General features: G+C 65.3%; 4 protein-coding genes across 4 annotated transcripts in view; 2 read left to right on the top strand and 2 right to left on the bottom strand.

Annotated features, from left to right (window-relative positions):
* The first annotated feature begins 97 nt into the window (after window positions 1–97).
* On the top strand, window positions 98–2,168 carry METRN (meteorin, glial cell differentiation regulator). The gene is made up of 4 exons (XM_007957465.1): window positions 98–195; window positions 465–865; window positions 1,702–1,761; window positions 1,852–2,168. Exons 1-4 carry the CDS (start codon window positions 98–100, stop codon window positions 2,166–2,168), a joined length of 876 nt encoding a protein of 291 aa, XP_007955656.1.
* Window positions 2,169–5,558: 3,390 nt separating this feature from the next.
* ANTKMT (adenine nucleotide translocase lysine methyltransferase) lies at window positions 5,559–6,870 on the top strand. Its single transcript, XM_007957487.2, has 5 exons — window positions 5,559–5,720; window positions 5,964–6,068; window positions 6,165–6,305; window positions 6,454–6,504; window positions 6,628–6,870. Exons 1-5 carry the CDS (start codon window positions 5,559–5,561, stop codon window positions 6,868–6,870), a joined length of 702 nt encoding a protein of 233 aa, XP_007955678.1.
* Window positions 6,871–6,969: 99 nt separating this feature from the next.
* On the bottom strand, window positions 6,970–11,084 carry CCDC78 (coiled-coil domain containing 78). The gene is made up of 14 exons (XM_042783221.1): window positions 10,936–11,084; window positions 10,649–10,867; window positions 10,021–10,207; window positions 9,816–9,911; window positions 9,643–9,729; window positions 9,370–9,480; window positions 9,208–9,264; window positions 9,024–9,091; window positions 8,845–8,923; window positions 8,623–8,748; window positions 8,323–8,510; window positions 7,337–7,403; window positions 7,172–7,272; window positions 6,970–7,081 (listed from the first exon to the last, which is right to left on the bottom strand). The coding sequence occupies exons 1-14, from the start codon at window positions 11,082–11,084 to the stop codon at window positions 6,970–6,972; spliced, it is 1,647 nt and encodes a 548-aa protein (XP_042639155.1).
* A 2,529-nt stretch (window positions 11,085–13,613) lies between these two features.
* The window catches only part of CIAO3 (cytosolic iron-sulfur assembly component 3), an 8,244-nt gene continuing 6,050 nt past the window's right edge, over window positions 13,614–15,807 (bottom strand). The window contains exons 8-11 of the mRNA XM_007957466.1: window positions 15,159–15,231; window positions 14,371–14,508; window positions 13,938–14,095; window positions 13,614–13,852 (exon numbers count right to left, since the gene is read on the bottom strand). Coding sequence (XP_007955657.1) covers window positions 13,614–13,852; window positions 13,938–14,095; window positions 14,371–14,508; window positions 15,159–15,231 — 608 coding nt within the window. The remainder of the gene's footprint in view (window positions 13,853–13,937; window positions 14,096–14,370; window positions 14,509–15,158; window positions 15,232–15,807) is intronic.

A 15,807-nucleotide genomic window follows, 5' to 3' on the forward strand; every position in this document is an offset into this window, starting at 1 on the left:
GGCCGGGGCCCCGGGTGCTCCGCCGCCGCCCGTCCCAGACCCCGCTAGCCGGCTCCTGAGACCTGAGACCGGAGACCCCGGGCGCTGCGCTCGCGCCATGCCGAGCCCCGCGCTACTCGGCGCGCTCTGCTGCGCCGTCCTGGCCGCGGCCGTGCGCGCCGGCTACTCGGGTGATCGCTGCAGCTGGAGGGGCAGGTAGGGCCCGCGAGGAAGCCGGTGCGGCTCCTCCGGACTGGGGCTCCCTTTAAGGAGGGACAGGGGTGGCGCCCACTCTTGGAGATGGGGTGCTCTCGGACCGGAGCCGAGTCGCGGTCCCTCCCCGGGCTTCCAGGCGAACGCTGGGCCTCAGTTTTCTCCGCGGCAGAGTGGGCGCGGCTGTTGATGGTTGCGGATAGTGCGGTGGGCTGCTGGGCCGGGCAGGCACACAGGGCGCCCGGCTCAGCGCCGCCGGTCCTGCCCCACAGCGGCCTGACCCAGGAGCCCGGCAGCGTGGGACAGCTGGCCCTGCCCTGTGCGGAAGGCACCGTGGAGTGGTTGTACCCGGCCGGGGCTCTGCGCCTGACCCTGGGCCGCTCCGACCCCGGGACGCAGCCCAGTGTCGCATGCCTGCGCCCGGCGCGACACTTTGCAGGGGCACAGGTCTTTGCGGAGCGGGCCGGCGGCGCCCTGGAGCTGCTGCTGGCCGAGGGTCCAGGCCTGGCTGGGGGTCGTTGTGTGCACTGGGGTCCCGGCGAGCACCGGGCCCTCTTCCTGCAGGCCACATTGCACCCAGACATCAGCCGCCGGGTAGCCGCCTTCCGCTTTGAGCTGCGCCAGGATGGAAGGCCCGAGTTGCTACCCCAGGCCCATGGTCTGGGTGTGGATGGTGAGTGACCATCCTGGTGGGCATGGAACCCATTGTACAGATGGAGAAATTGAGGCTTCCAGGGTTAAGTGCTCATCAGAGACCACAGCGAGCTAGTGAGACCCGGGGAAGGGAGGGGGGCTGGACCTGGGGTGCCCCTGAGTCTGATCCACCTGAGAGAACCAGCTGGTGGCAGGGGGCACAATGGCCACTCAGAGCGACCTCCCAGCCCTGGTCCCTGAAGGGTTGGAGTGGGTGGGAGAGGAGATGTAAGGACAGAAGAAATGCATGTGGCTAGAGCTGCCCAGGGCTCCTGGCCCAGCCGTGACCTCCCGCCCCTCCCCCAGCCAACCAACAAAAGTCCAGTGTGCTGCCCTGTTGCCATAGAGACGCTGCCCACACACCCCCCCCCAAGCAGGGCACCAGGCCCAGCTCTTTGCTCTTCTGGAACTTGCAGCCGGACCTCACAGGGGACGGGGGTCCCTGTTCTGTTCTCTGACCCCAGGCCAGGCTCCAGAGCCTGCTATAAGCCCTGCTCCCTGAGCCTGGTTGGTTCTGGCGGTCAGAGGGGACTTCCAGGCACTGGGGCTGTCAACACACGGTGTGTCCTCCTGCCCCCCTGAGCTGGGCATAGCCTCAAGCCTGGTCCTTTGTGCATGTGGCTGCACCCCAGTGTAGCTGTGGTTTCAGGGTGCATGCATGCTTGTGCTGCGGGGCTCCCTCCCATGCCCTGGCGTCCCCAGCTGCCTTCCAGGCCTGAGAGAGGAGTCTGGAGGCTTGGCTTTCCCCCTCCTGCCAGGGAGGGTCCTGGGGGGGGTCCCGGGAGATGGGCTGGCCTTACAGCCCCACGTTCCCAGGTGCCTGCAGGCCCTGCAGTGATGCCGAGCTCCTCCGGGCCACCTGCACTAGTGACTTTGGTAAGTGTCCTGCCATGGGGGGCGCTGCTGGGGCCTGCCTTCCTTGCACCCTTCCCTGCATGCCTGCCACTGGTCACGTGTCTTCTGCAGTGATGCGTGGGACCATCCGTGGGGTCACCCATGACACGGAGCTGCAAGAGTCTGTCATCCACGTGACGGCTGCCCATGTCATCCGCCACACGCTGCCACTGCTCAGGGCGGTGGGCACAGGGGGCCAGGTGCAGGCCTCCATCCGCACCCCGCTGCACTGTGGGGTGCGCCCAGGCCCTGGCACCTTCCTCTTCATGGGATGGAGCCGCTTTGGCGAGGCCTGGCTAGGCTGTGCCCCCCGCGTCCAGGAGTTTGGCCGAGTCTACGAGGCCGCACGCGCTGCCCGCGTGCTTCTCTGCGAGGTGGCACTGGACTGAGGGGGACTGGGAGTGACCGCCACTCGGGGTCCCTCCCCTGGGATTGGGAGCTGGGGTAGGGCTGGAGGGAGGGTGGGGGGGAGGGTGGCCTCCAGATGCTGCCACGATAGTAAGGCCATAGTGCTGATCAGCGAGAACATCAATAGCGCCAGCCACCCTGCGTCTGTGTGTGTCTGTGGGCCTGAGCCAGCCCTTGGCTCACCTCGCCTCCTGTCATCCCCTCAGCCCTGGACAGCACTGTGCCCACTTCACAGAGGGGGAGACTGAGGCTGGGGCCTCACCCATGCTTGGATGGGGTGGGGTATGCAGGGACCCCACTCATCTGCTGCCTCCTAACTCCATGGCGCTTCCATGGCTCAGAACAGGACTGGGAAAAGGGCCGGACTCCCAGGGCCCCTCAGAGAATGGGGGGCAGGAGACACCAGTCCTGGCCCAGAGCCCGGGCGGCCGGGGATGCGCTGTCATCGGCAGGGCCAGCCCTCCTCCCTCACAGAGGCAGAGTCATCCTTGGCCGTCCCGCCCTTGGGAAGAATGGGCCCCTCTGTCCGGAGGTCTCCTGGGACGTGCCAGGCATCCTGACTGCAGCAGGGCTGCGGGGTCTCCTGCAGGATTCGCTCTGCCGCTTCCGGCCGTCGGCTGCACTGGTGTCTCTCGGCCATTTCCCGCCACTTGCCCATTGTGGCGCCCCCCTGCCTCCGCGCCCGTCTGGCACAAAGGGCAGCGTGGGACAGGGACTCCTGCTCACAAAGGCCGAAGGGCGGGGCCAGGCCACGGCTGCCAGGAAGTTGGGCCCTTCAGCGTTGAGGCAGGGCACTGAGGCTGGGAGAGGGTCAGTGCTGTGCAGGTCCCCCACGAGGCCCCCTCCTCGGGTCAACAGACACGCCCCCAGTACCCGCTGTGTGGGCGGCTGTCTGGAAGCTGCTGCTTCAGGAGAGCCCTTTACCTCCGGGCGGATGAGGCTCCTGGTGGGGGCGGGGCCCCCCTGACGACCCACTGCCCCCGCCATGACCTCTTCCCGCGGGAGCCCTTCTGCTTTCCTGCATCTCCCCACACACCGGGCCCTGGACTTCCCCTTTTCATCCCCATTTCCTCCCTGGGAGCTGGTCCCGCCTCATAGTTTAAATACCACCAACACAAGGAGGGCCCCGTGCCCACCCAGAGCTGTCCCCTGGACTCAAGACTGGACCCCACTGTCTGCCTCCCCGCTCCCCCGCAAGGATCAGGGCAGTGCTGCTGCTGCCTCCTCTGCCTCCAGGAATCTTTCCCAAGTCCTGGCAGTGGGATTCCTCCAGGGCCAGAAGCAGCCGCCCTCATTCTCCGGCCAGCTCTCTATAGCCAGCCCCGGAACTGTGTGGAAGGAGGCACCTGACCATACCCAGTGCCCATGTGTGCCCGGTGTGTGGACTGCCTTCTGCTCTGGTCCACCTGTACACACACACTACCCCACCCCCGCTGCTCTGGTCCACCTGTGTACACACACACACACACACACACAAACCCCACTGCTCTGGTCCACCTGTGTACACACACACACACACACACACACACACACTACCCCGCCCCCGCTGCTCAGGTCCACCTGTACACACACACACACTACCCCACTGCTCTGGTCCACCTGTGTACACACACACACACACACACACACACTACCCCACTCCCGCTGCTCTGGGCCTCTACCCGCCTGCCCCAGGAAGTGCTTAACCCTCCCACTCACACCTCCCCCTCAAGAGTGACCCCTTTACAATAAGGCCTTTTCTCAAAGGCAGTGGAGAGGCGGGTAGGGCTCACTGGGCCAGGAGCTACACTTTGATAAGAGTCCAGAGGCTGGGAGCTCCTTGGAGGGTCGGGACAGGGGCTTCACTGGCCCTGGGAAGAAGGGGCATGGGGAGTCCTGGGGGGTGTGAGGCTGCAGCTGTGGGAGCAGCTGCAGCACCCGTGTAGCCCCCAGGCCTTCTCTCTAGCCGCATGCAAGCCAAACGCACTGGTGTGTGAGTCCCTGTGGGCGCTCAGAGCACTGCGTGTGGACACAAGACAGATGTGGGGTGCTCTCATCCATCCAGTAAGGGTTTATTGAACGCCAGGCCCTGCTCTGGGCACTGGGAATAATGCAAGGGCAGGGACAACAGTGGGGTGCTGTGGAAGCCTCCTCCAGGCCCGGGCCATAGACCCCTCTCCTGGGCCGGTTCCAGCCCCTCAGTAGCCTCCCTGCTCTGCCGGGTGGGGCGGGACTTCCTTATTCCCCTACTTGGGTCTTGAGAGCAGTGGGGTGTATTGCAGGACACGGCTGGAGGGAATGCCAGGCTTGAAGGGGGACCAGTATTCTGAGGCCTGACCACGTGGCCTGGGTAGCAGCCTGTCCCAGCCAAGCTCGGACACTCATGAGGCTTTGGTGTCAAGGTGAGGTGGTCCTGGCTCCACTGCCTGACCTAGGCTTTGTGGTCCCACTTGGCTTCCCCAACCCCAGGCTTTGGGAAGTCCCGTCCAGGAACGCCTGTCTTCTTGGATGTGCCTGGGCCTCCAACTCTGGAGGCCCGGGCCCCTCACATCCGCTCCCCCAGCCCCAACACTCAATGGCCTGCCGCCATCTGTCTTCGCCCACCCTCCTCTCCACCGGAACCGCCCCCTCTCTCTCCCGGCCCAGCCCTCCTCCAACTTCCGCCCACTCAGCTAATTGCCTCCAGCTGTAGGAGGGACCGGAAGCGTGTCCTTTCTGGCTTGCTCCTTGGCTTGGCTGGCTTCCGGGGTGTCGCGGTAAGAGGAGCCCCCTACCTGTCTCAGGTGGAGCCGCACTAGGAGGCTGTCACCCAGAGCCCGCAATCCCCCGGCGAGCCTCTCCCACCCGTGCTCCAGCCCACACACTAGCTTCGCTCCTGGGATGCGACGACGCCAGTCTCGACTGAACTGTCTTCTCCAAGCGAGCGTGGTCTCCCCTCCCCTTCAGGCTGTCAAATTGCAGCCCCACATCTCCCCACGACGGCAGGTGCGCTCCAAGGGGTCCCCTGCTTCCAGGGCAGGTCCCAAATAACTGTTGGCAGAACGCACCAACGAGCGACCGGACCAACGCGGTCTTCGCAGTAAGACACGGCGAGGCCAGGCCGTGCGAGGGTCGCCGCTCATTCGGGCTGCAGACAGCCCTCGCGACCAGGAACTCTCGAGAAGGGTTCTAGAACCCGGCGGAGTGGAGCCAGTGACGGACCCGCCGCCAGGCCGCGGCTTAGCCACTTCCGGTATCACTTGCGCCGGCCTCGCCTCTCACTTCCGGCGTCTCCGCCGAGGCCTCGGGGGAGGTGCGGGTCGCGGGGTGCCGGGAAGGGCGGCCTTCTCCAGCTTTGTAATGGCGTGAGGAGCTGGGGTCTGAGCCGACCCTGAACCGCATTTCCCGCAGCCATGGAGCAGGACGACCCGGCCGAGGCATTGACGGAGCTCCGTGAGCGGCGACTGGGCGCCCTGGAGCTGCTGCAAGTGGCAGCAGGCTCAAGCGTGGCTGCCTACGCTGTGTGGGCTCTGCTGCTGCAGCCGGGCTTCCGCCGCGTGCCGCTGCGGCTGCAGGTGGGGGCGGGGCCGAGCCTGGGGGCGGACCTTCGAGGGAGGGCCAGCCCCTGCGGGTGGGGCGGGGCGGGGCCTGCAAAGCAGCAGCTGGGACGGAGGGAGAGGCAGGTGGCCTCCGCTCCGGGCGGGGGCGGGGCCTGCTGCTTGGGAAGGAAGAGCACTTGGTAAGCTCCCTGCATTCCTGGGAGCCCCAGGTATCTGGAGAAGCAATGGGCTCCAGCCCTCCCCGCTTCCATCACCTAGGTGCCGTACGTGGGCGCAAGTGCGCGGCAGGTGCAGAATGTGCTGTGGCTCCTGCGAGGCCGCCCGGGAAAGACCGTGGACCTGGGCTCAGGCGACGGCAGGATCGTAAGGGCTGCGTGTGGGTGGATGGGGAGCTGCCCTTCCTAGTTGCCTCCGCTTGCGAGCGCCGTCCTGGTGACCACACCTGCTCCCTGCCTACAGGTGTTGGCGGCCCACAGGTGCGGCCTGTGCCCAGCTGTGGGCTATGAGCTGAATCCGTGGTTAGTGGGGCTGGCGCGGCTGCACGCGTGGAGAGCAGGCTGTGCGAGCAATGTGCAATACCGCCGTGAGGACCTCTGGAAGGTACCCTGTGTTCTGGGCCCCTGGGACTCCACACCCGATTCCTTGCCACCAGGGTGCCCTAGGGGCAGGCCTGGAAGGCACAGCGACCCCAGTGCCCTCCCCTGGCTAGGGGCCTGTTCCCTTCTCGGGTGACCACCTCTTCCTGCAGGTGAGCCTGAGGGACTGCCACAACGTCTCTGTGTTCCTGGCCCCCAGCGTGGTAGGTCTGGGCTACACCACGGGGGTGCTGGTGTTGTGGGGCCCCAGCTGGTGGCAGGTGCTGGGCCTGGCAGAGCCAGGCAGAGGCTTGTATGCCATGCCCTTCTTCTCTTCACTCTTACAGCTCCCAATGCTGGAGACCAAGCTGCAGGCAGAGCTGCCCAAAGGGGCCCGCGTGGTGTCTGGACGTTTCCCCCTCCCCACCTGGAAGCCGGTGGCTGTGGTGGGTGAGGGTCTGGACCGAGTCTGGGCATATGACATCTGCAGTGATGGGCCCGCCAGGGAGGCTGCCTCCTCTCCAGGGACCCCCACCCAGGCTCCTGTGCACCCTGGGCCACCTTGTTCTCAGGCTGGTTATCAGACGTAATAAAGACTCATTTGTACCCGGACTCTCGTTTACTGGGGAGCTCTGGGGCTGGGAGAAGGCTCTGTTGCTCGCCAGGAAATCTGTGCTGTTTTCCTTGACTCAGCGGCTGCGGGTCCTTGGATGCTGGGGTTTGGCTGGTGGCACGGCCCCCACTTTCGAGGGACCCCCTGTGCCCACCAGCCTTCTCAGCCTCAGGATCTCCTGCTTGTACCTGATCAGAGGGGCCGGGCTAGAGTCCCCTGCCTGGCTGGGGACAGTGGGATCCCCCCTCCCACACACCAACACCCTGAGGTCAGCCCACCTGCCCAGGTGCTGGTCCACGTACTCGCGTAGCTCGGAGAGCTGCGCCTCGGCCACCGTGGCCCGGGCCAGCAGCTGTGCCCGCTCCCGTTCCAGCTCTGCCTGGTGTGCGGAACGAGCAGTGAGTCCGGCACCCGGATGAGGGCCCCCAACCCTTACCTGCTACCTGGGTGCTTCGGGAGAACTCCTGGAGTTTCTGGTGGATCTGAGCCCAGGATGCGGCGTCCAGGTCCCTGTGAGGGAGGAGGGGGCACGAGGGCTGGTGGGCTGTCCCTGCTTGGTCGGGTTCCCTGAGCCTTGTGCTGCCTGGGAGCAAGTGCAGAAAGGGTTGGTCCCCTGATGGCTAGGCAGGGCTAAAATGCAAGGCCAGCTTGAACATGACTATCTGCAGGGGTTCTGATACATCCCCCCTTGCTGTGCTGGGGGCCAGGAGGTTGTCTGCAGAGCCCATACCTGTGCAGCTGGGAGCACAGAGGCCCAGAGGTTCCCCCTGCTGCCTCACGCCTACCCCGGCCACCACCTGTGGCCCTTTAGAGTTTCAGCTGAGATGCCCTTCCTTGCGGGACTCTTGGCAGTGCCTATCTGGGATTGGCTTTCTTCCCTGACGCCCAAAGGAGATCAGCTCCCCCATTAGTGCCTACGTGAGGCCAGCTTCCCTCCCCAGGCCCCAGCACCCCCTCAGGGCACTCACTGTGGCTGTGATGTCCCACCCAGAGAGGCTTCATCAGGTCCTTTCTGTGAGAAGAACAAAGTTTTGGGTTCCTGTGCTGTAAGGTGTGAGGGTTCGTCCCGACTCTGCAGGAGATGTCCTTGGTTGGATGACAAGGGTTGGGCTTGGCAGAACCAGGTGAGGCCCAGACAGTTGTGGGGCTCTGTGCCCCAAGGCTGATGGGCCAGCAGGGAGGGTCCCTGGGGCCTGGAGCTTCCAGAATGCACGTCCAACCTTGCCCTGTCCTCCAAAGGCTGCCAAGCTCCGTCCCAGGTGCCCTGACATCAGCTCAAGATCCCAGGTGGCCATACTGGGGGCACCCTTGGGGCCACGTTGGTGTCCACCAATCCCTGGGGCCGCAGCTGCTGCACGCTATGCCACATCCCAGGTCGTGAGGGGCCACCCGACCTTAGTGTCCCCCCACCTGTTGGGGTGGGTCCCACCGGTGGACAGCCAGCAGCTGCTCATGCTGACGGCTTAGCTCTGTCAGGCGCTTGCGATAGGTGTGTGCCGCCCGGGCCAGCTGCTGCTCGCGGCTGCGGTGCGTGGCCTGGATGTCCTCCAAGGTGGCATCCAGGAATGCCCGCAGGGATGCAGCGGCTGGCGCCTGGCCTGCACCGTCGGCATAGTCCTGGGAGAGATGGAGCTAGGCTGCTGCTGGCGGCTGTAGGGCCCGACACTGTGCAGCCTGCCAGGGCCAGGCCAGGCTTCCTGGGGCCAGAGGCTGGCATGCGACAGCTCACCGCTATGTCCCGGGCGCAGCGCCGCAGGCGGACGGCATAGTCCTCGTTCAGCCTCTTGAGTTGCATCTGCAGCCGGCTGTTCTCAGCCTCAGCCTCGCGGAGCTGTTCCTGGCAGACGCACAGCACCTGGGGCAGAGGCGGCTCTGAACCTGGGTCCAGCGCGTGGTGTTCGTGGGGCCCTGCTGGCCGGGATCTCGAGGACAGGGGAGGGGCTGGGCTCACCTGGGCTTGTGTGGCCACGTGCCGCCCAGCTGCCCTGACCTCCTCTCTGGCTCCCTGCAGCTGCCGGCCCAGGGCTGCCCTGAAGACATGGGGCAGTGTAAGCAGGCCTGAGTGCAGGGGCTGCTGCTCAGCCCCTTGGCGCCTGCTTGCCCACCCTGTCCTGGGAGACGGTCACTCACACGTGTGTCTCCAATGCCTTCTGCTGGGCCCCCTGCAGCTCCAGTGCCCTCTTCCCTTCTCCCAGCTGCTGTAGGTGCACGCAGGTGGTTGGACTGAGAGCTAAGCTTGCTACCCGCTACACTGCTGTCCCCCAGGGCAGTGAGACACCCGGGAAGCCCCTGGGGCAGGTGACCGCACACTCACAGTGTCCCCCAGCTTCTGTGAACCAGACTCCAGAGACACGAAGTCCTCTGGCTGTGTCTGTACCAAAGGGAGGCGTGAGAGGTGGGTGGTTCCCAGCTTCACTGTCCCCACCACACCCTGCCAGGCTCCCATCCATCCAGGCCCTGCCTGTCCTTGTAGCACCCGGAGTCTGTGGTCTTTGGAGCGGCCCTGTGCCGGCGCCTGGCGCTGCCTGCGACCGGCCTGCTCCCCATGAAGCTCCAGCTCCAGCACCCGGCCTTCCAGCCGAAGCACCTGCAGGGCGACCAGGTGCAGAGCAGGCCGCTGAAGCCAGCAGACACCCACCAGGGCATGAGAGTGCCTGCAGCAGCGCACGCTCAGGCTGGGACGCTCCCGAGCTCCTCCTCAGGCGCCCCCACCCTGCCCTCGGGCCGGCACACCTGAGCAGGTGCCCACCTCACTCTGCAGCTGAAAGACCTCGGCTTCATGCTGCTCCCGCAGGCGGTGGGTGGTGAGCTGCAGGTCCACCAGCTCCTTGGAGATCTGGGGGTGGCCACTGGGGTGAGAGAGGGTCCCCTGCGACCTAGGGGACACCTCCCTCCAGCCGGCACCCAGGGCCCCACTCCCACCTGCAGCCGCTGCTCCTCACTCAGCTCCAGGCCAGTGGCCCAGGCTGGGGCGTCACGTGGGGCCCCTGCCTGCGGGTCCTCAGCCTGACGCAGAACCTGGAGAAGCACCGCCCCCCCTCCAGGTGGGTCCAGGCTGAAGCCCCACCCCCATGGAGCCCCCAGCCTCCATCCACCCGGGGCGCGGCTGAGGCAGCCTCTCCCTGACCAGGATCAGTCGAGGGATCAGGGCCAGGGTGCCGGCATCCTGCTGACTTACATTCTCAGCAGCCCAAGGTGACCTTGGCCTGGGCCCTGGGGCTGCCCTCTGCTCCATGGGTAGAACTTGGGTGAGCCCAGCCCGCTCCGTGGCCGTTGCTTCCATGCGGTGGCTGGTGTTATCAGGACTCTGCGTCCTAGGAGACCCAGGGCTCCGCCCACTAGGTCAGTGGCTAGGGGAGGACAGTCCATCTCTCCTTCAGCCTGCAACCTGGCCTTTCTGGGCCTCCGTTTCCCATCCGTACAACCCGCTCCCCCTGGGACTGCTGGGGCGCCTGGGGTGTGCCTAGCCTGGGGGAGGGTGGATGGCCACGGAATTCCAAGGCTGCCTGTTGCGCTGCTTTGCACATTCATTGGGCGCCTTCTGTGTGCCTCCTGGTGCTGGCTGAGTGCGGGAACAAGTTGGATAGCTAATCCTCTCCCATCGCCGATCTGGAGAAAGGGGGCACAACGCCCCAACAGACACCCGGTCACGGGGCTACGAGGCCCCGGCTCAGTGTGGGCTCCAGGAGGGCTTCCCGGAAGAGGCGTCTAGTCCCGGGTGCTGCAGCTGCGGAGCGCGCAGGGCAGACACGCACGCCCTCCTGCGACCCCTCGAGGCGCAGGTTCCGGGCCGGGCAGCCGAGCGGGGCCCGTGGGCAGCGGGCGTGCCGAGCGCCGCGCCCCGCTTACACCCCTCAGGCGGCCCGCACAGCCCCAAAAGGCTCAGCCTGTCAGGTAAGGGGCGGTCCGGGGCGGGATCGCGCAGCCGCCGAGTGGAAGGGGCCTGGGGCAGGGCCTGGGCGCGAAGGCGTGGTCTGCATGGGCGCGTCAGAGTGGGCGGGACTTGGGAGATCGTACTGACCGGCGTGGGGGCGTGACTCACTGGGGAAGGCGGGCCCTGCAGTGCAGGGGCGGAGTCTGAGGTGGTCGGGCGTGGTGAATAGGCGGGGCCTTTCGGAGGTGCTGAGGGGCGCGCTCCCTGCACCTGCCGGCCTGCTCGCCCCCCGTGGCGTGGAAGTCCACGTGGCACATCCGGGAACCTCTTCCGGCCCCAGTGTGTGGGTGTGTGGGCTGACTCCGGCCCCTGGACAGCCCCACTTAGGGTCTGGAGAGGGGTGGTCCCACCCTGAAGAGGGGGCTCAGACGGTTGGGGGCCTTCTTTGGGGTCACAGGCAAGTGACCGTGGGTGGCCCCTGGGCGCTCTGCTGCTGCGCCCATGGTCTGGGTGCCCTCCCTCCCAGCCTTTACCCCTTGTTGGGAAGTGCCCCCCCAACACACACCCTGGTTTCCAAGTCCTGGCTCCCCATGACACTGTTTCTCAACATGAAGGTGATGGTTATCTTGGTGCTGGGGGACAAGTCCATGGTCGGTGAGGAGCTCTCCCGGGAGGACGTGGCTAAGAGGATTAGGGCAGGCCGTGGCGGGTGGGAGCACATCGAAGTCCAGGCTGCCTGGGGCCTGCAGGATAGGGGGCCCCCAGCCTCCCTGTCTGGAGCAGACCCTCCCCCATTCTCTGCTCATTAGTTGGCCTTTGGGATTATTCATCATGGGTTTCCACTAAGAAGCGGGGCTGCCTCTGGCCTCCTCTTGGCCTTTTTAATTTTTTCCCCGTGTCCTTTCCCATGCATTCCCACCCCGAGCTGTCTCCCTGTACACATACTGCCCTGTTCTCCCACAACTGATGGTTCTAAGGAGTGCATCTACCTGATAGAAATGTTCACCCCATATGCCTGTGTTGTTTGGCTGGAAGCCATGGGAGTGAGTTCAGTTCACTCTTGGCTTTTCTCCTATCCCTGATCCTGTGCACAGTGGGGAATCAAGACTTCTCTGCCAGCCCCCCCACCCCACCCCACCCAGGTACTGCCCGGGGCCAGGCCCGCCTGGGGTGCTGTATGCGTCAGACCTGGTGCCTTGAGATGGGTTTCAGCCCCATACTGGTGGTCTGCAGCTCCATAGATCCTATTCCTTTCTGCCGTGGGAGCTCGTGGACTGGGAGGTGGTGCTGCTGACCACCCAGCACCGCTGGGGAGCGTGGACGGGCCAAACCCGAGGGTGCTGTGTGCAGCCCAGCCCTGCCCCACGTGACCCACTCTCGCCCACCCGCAGGAACCGTATCGTATGTAGGGTGATACTGAGCTGGCGTGAATGCAGCCTGGGCTAGCTGTGCTGGGCATCTGTGCTGACCTGCAGAGTGGTGCCTGGGACAAGACCGCAGGGGAGTCGAACCTGGGCGGCAGTCTGGGCCACCCCTTCACATGTTTTCTGTTCAAGGCCATCCACGTGTGCTGCCTCCTGACTCTAGCCCCTGTCTTTTGCTCCATGAGCCACTTCTTTTGGGAGGAAGTGGGTCCAGACCTGCCCCTCACCTCAGCCCCCAGGGGTGTGGTATCAGTGGCTGGCTCCAGCGTGCACCTGGAGGGGACTGCCACTCAGAAAATATACCAGAGCCTGGGCACCCTGCTCCCTAGACGGCGAGAGGCCTGTGCCCTCAAGACTCTGAAGATCTCTCCCAGGCCCCAACCAAGGCTCTGCCCCACCCCTGCTACCCCTTCCTGAGGACCCAGTCCCCCCAGGGCCCTGTGTAGGGAGTGGGTCTCTTGGACAGGGCTCCACAGAAGCCTGAGGGGCTGTAGCCATGGGCTAGGCTCTCCTGACACGTCACAGAAGGGAGCCCAGGTCCAGGCTGGGGGTGCACCACAGCTCTCCTCCCCGTACTGGTGCTTGGCCGACGGCCACATGAGACACCAGAGCCCTGCTGCCCAGCTCACGCCCAGCAGGCTGCTTGTCCTGTGTCCATGTGAACTCCGCCGGCCAGAGAGACTGGCAATGTCTGCTGTATGTGAGAATGTCTGGGTCCACGGGACACCGTGATCTGCAGGTCCCCAGCTGTGCTGGGCTCCTGAGCCCTGAATGAAGCTTTGAAGTCTCTTCACTCTAGCAGACACTCTGGGGAGAGGGGCCACGTCACAGAAAAGCTTCAGGACACGGGTCCCTTTATTGAAAGGGAGCCACAGGCAAGACTGGCCCAGTGGGAGGCCCCTGAACCCCCTGGAGACGGCAGAGGGGCCCCCGGCCCGCCCGGAGACCGCAGAAGGGCTGCTATGCTGTGCCACCAGCTCCCCGCACCCTGCTGTGCACGAGAACCTGGGCCCGCTGCCTTGGTGTGTGTGGCCCCGCTCGTCCTCCAGGCCAGTGGACTGGTCCCCCAATGCTGAGTGTGGCTTGAGGTAGGTGCCTCTGCCTTCATGGGGTGTTCCCTGGACATGATCTCCAAACCGCAGCTTCTGGGAGCAACTCTAGAAATGATCACCTGCTCCCTCGAGGGAGAGAGGAGGCCCAGTGACAGGGCAGCGGTCACCCCTCACGAAGCTTCTGGAGCCTCCGCTGGGCACAGGGTCAGCTGCAGTGGGCCCCCAGGGCGCTGGGCATCGCTGTGGGCCGGAGGTGAAGCTTGCCGGTGGCAGGTTCCGACAAACACATGGCCCCACTGCTCCAGGGCCGAGCCCAGGGAGCCCATGTGTGCTCTTACAGGCCCTGCCGCTGGGCTGTGCGGCTGTGGACCTACCACTTGATGCTGAAGCCAGAGCTGGCTCTCTCCACAGCGTGGTACTGTGTGTGTAGCATGCGGCCCGCCTTGTCTGAGCCCTCGCCCTGCAGCCAGCGCTCATACAGCTCGTGGACCCCGGGCGCGTCCTCGGGCGCCTGGGTCCTGACCTCCCTGTACAGCTGTTCCACCTGCTGCAGTAGCTCCTTGGCGTGCGTGTCCGGGGCCCTGAGCTGTCCCCCGCCATTCAGGCAGCCTGTGGGCAGGCGTGGTGGTGGGGTGGTGCATGGGGACCAGGACCCTCCCACCCGGCTCTCCTGCCCCGCTGGGCCATGTGCTACCTGAAGGGCAGGCCATGACCTCCACGTAGTGGTACGGGCAGCGCCCACGCCTGAGCTTCTGCACGAGGTTCTGGATGTTACGGAAGCCGTAGGCAGCTACGAAGTGAAGGAGGACCTGGCCGTCCCGCTCCAGGGTCACCTCCTGGAAGTCCTTGTTCCTGCCGGCACACAGCCAGTCAGCAGCCCCTGAGCCCGACTGCACACCTACCACCTCACCCCGCCTCAGCTTCCCCGTGTGAAATGGGTGCCCGCACACGGCCTCTATGATGGGGAGTCTGAGCCCCAGGGTTGCAGGGGGGCCCAGCAGGTACCCAGTGCCCAGGGTCCAGCTTAGACTCAACACCCGCCTGCAGCAAGCCCGGCTCAACTCAGGGCCCAAGGCCAAGGCTGCCGCGAAGCAGCCCCCACGCCCGGCTCTGGCTGCCCCACTGACCTCAGGGGCTTATAGGTGAGCTCCGCCACATGGATCCCGAACAGCTCGTGGGCAGCGTGCCGGAACACGTGTTCCAGGTAGCCCCCGGAGCCCCCACCCCGATGGCTGGTGGGCTCCGCGGTGGAAACGCAGCTGCACCTGGCATGGGAGGGTGATCAGTGTGGCCGCAGGGTACAGGCTCAGCGTGGCACAGGGACACCCGCGCTTGACCAGGGCGACACCGTCGGGGCATCCTGTCCTCCCAGGTCTGGGGAAGGAGCCTCCACACAAGTGGCTGGGGCTGCGGGGAGCTGAGTAGGGTCTGGGGCGGCTGGGGGAGGGCTGCCTGCAGAACGTGGGTGCTTCCTCAGGACTAAAGACCCCTTCTCAAGACCTGGGCTACTTAGTTCCTTGGGGAGCCGCCCATGCTGGGGAGCCAGGGCTGGTCATGACCAGTGAGAGGGTCCAGGGAGGGCTGGCATGGCCTCACCCCTTGGAGGGATGTCAGAGAAGGAAGAGGCCCCTGGGTGCCCGCCCCCTGCATCCCAGACAAATTCCAAATAGGGTGGTGGCTGCAGGCCAGTGGTCTCTACCCGCACATCAAGGGGGGAGTCTAAGGTGAGGTCAGGAGTGAGATGTCTGTGAGCTGGGCCCTGGTCTCTCACGCTAAGGGGGCCCCTCAGCACAGGGTCCAGCTGAGTGGGACCTGAAGCAGGTCGTGGATGAGGGACCCACCCCAGGCCCACAGACAAGGTCTGAAACCATGATACACCCTCTCAGGGCCCCAGTGCCCGCGCCCAGGCACTCACAGCACATCCAACGGGGTGGGCTCCAGGTCTGGCAATGAGACCCCCTCCTCCTCTAAAAGCTTGAACACCTCCCCTACGAGAAAGCAGATGCCCCACTGTGCTCTCAGCAGACGTGCCCAGCGCCCACACCCTGGTGCTCCCACCCTGGGCTGGGGGGCATGAACAGTCCCGGCCAGGTGGCAGGAACCGGTGCTCCGGGACGTGCAGCCCACCCCTCGGGCGTCTCTGTGGGAGGGGTAGGGGCATGTCTGGGTCTGTCTGGCCACCCCAGGCTGTTCGCTTTTCTGTTCTTTAAGTTCTGTAGGGGTGGGGGACGTGAGGCCAGTCACATGTGGGGATCTACACGCTCACATAGGAGCCCTGGCAGTGGCACAATGGTTCAGCACTCAGCTGTTAACCAAAAGGGTGGCAGTGTGAACCTGCTCAGTGGCTCCATGGGAGAGACCTGGGCACCTGCCTCCATGAAGATTGATGGCTTTGGAGACCCTGTGAGCAGTTCCACTCTGTCCTCTAGGGGCGCTGTGGGTCAGAATGGACTCCACAGCAGTGGGTTTGGTTTGGGCTTTGCTTCTGTGAAAACTGACAGCCTTGGAGACCCTGTGGGCAGTTCCACTCTGTCCTCTAGGGGCGCTGTGGGTCAGAATGGACT

Source organism: Orycteropus afer, unplaced genomic scaffold (assembly GCF_000298275.1).
Source record: "Orycteropus afer afer isolate SDZICR_OR568_19922 unplaced genomic scaffold, OryAfe1.0 scaffold00751, whole genome shotgun sequence".
NCBI lineage: Eukaryota > Metazoa > Chordata > Mammalia > Tubulidentata > Orycteropodidae > Orycteropus > Orycteropus afer.

Excerpts from the sequence above, each read along its gene's own strand:
- METRN (XM_007957465.1), top strand. The coding sequence starts at position 98 with ATGCCGAGCCCCGCGCTACTCGGCGCGCTCTGCTGCGCCGTCCTGGCC. Across the intron at positions 866-1,701 it reads CCATGGTCTGGGTGTGGATG|GTGCCTGCAGGCCCTGCAGT; the intron begins GTGAGTGACCAT and ends CCACGTTCCCAG. Across the intron at positions 1,762-1,851 it reads CACCTGCACTAGTGACTTTG|TGATGCGTGGGACCATCCGT; the intron begins GTAAGTGTCCTG and ends TGTCTTCTGCAG.
- CCDC78 (XM_042783221.1), bottom strand. The coding sequence starts at position 11,084 with ATGTGCCACGTGGACTTCCACGCCACGGGGGGCGAGCAGGCCGGCAGG. Across the intron at positions 8,924-9,023 it reads AAGGCATTGGAGACACACGT|GGCAGCCCTGGGCCGGCAGC; the intron begins GTGAGTGACCGT and ends CCATGTCTTCAG. Across the intron at positions 8,749-8,844 it reads ACGTGGCCACACAAGCCCAG|GTGCTGTGCGTCTGCCAGGA; the intron begins GTGAGCCCAGCC and ends CCTCTGCCCCAG.
- ANTKMT (XM_007957487.2), top strand. The coding sequence starts at position 5,559 with ATGGAGCAGGACGACCCGGCCGAGGCATTGACGGAGCTCCGTGAGCGG. Across the intron at positions 6,069-6,164 it reads GCTCAGGCGACGGCAGGATC|GTGTTGGCGGCCCACAGGTG; the intron begins GTAAGGGCTGCG and ends CCCTGCCTACAG. Across the intron at positions 6,505-6,627 it reads TGTTCCTGGCCCCCAGCGTG|CTCCCAATGCTGGAGACCAA; the intron begins GTAGGTCTGGGC and ends TCACTCTTACAG.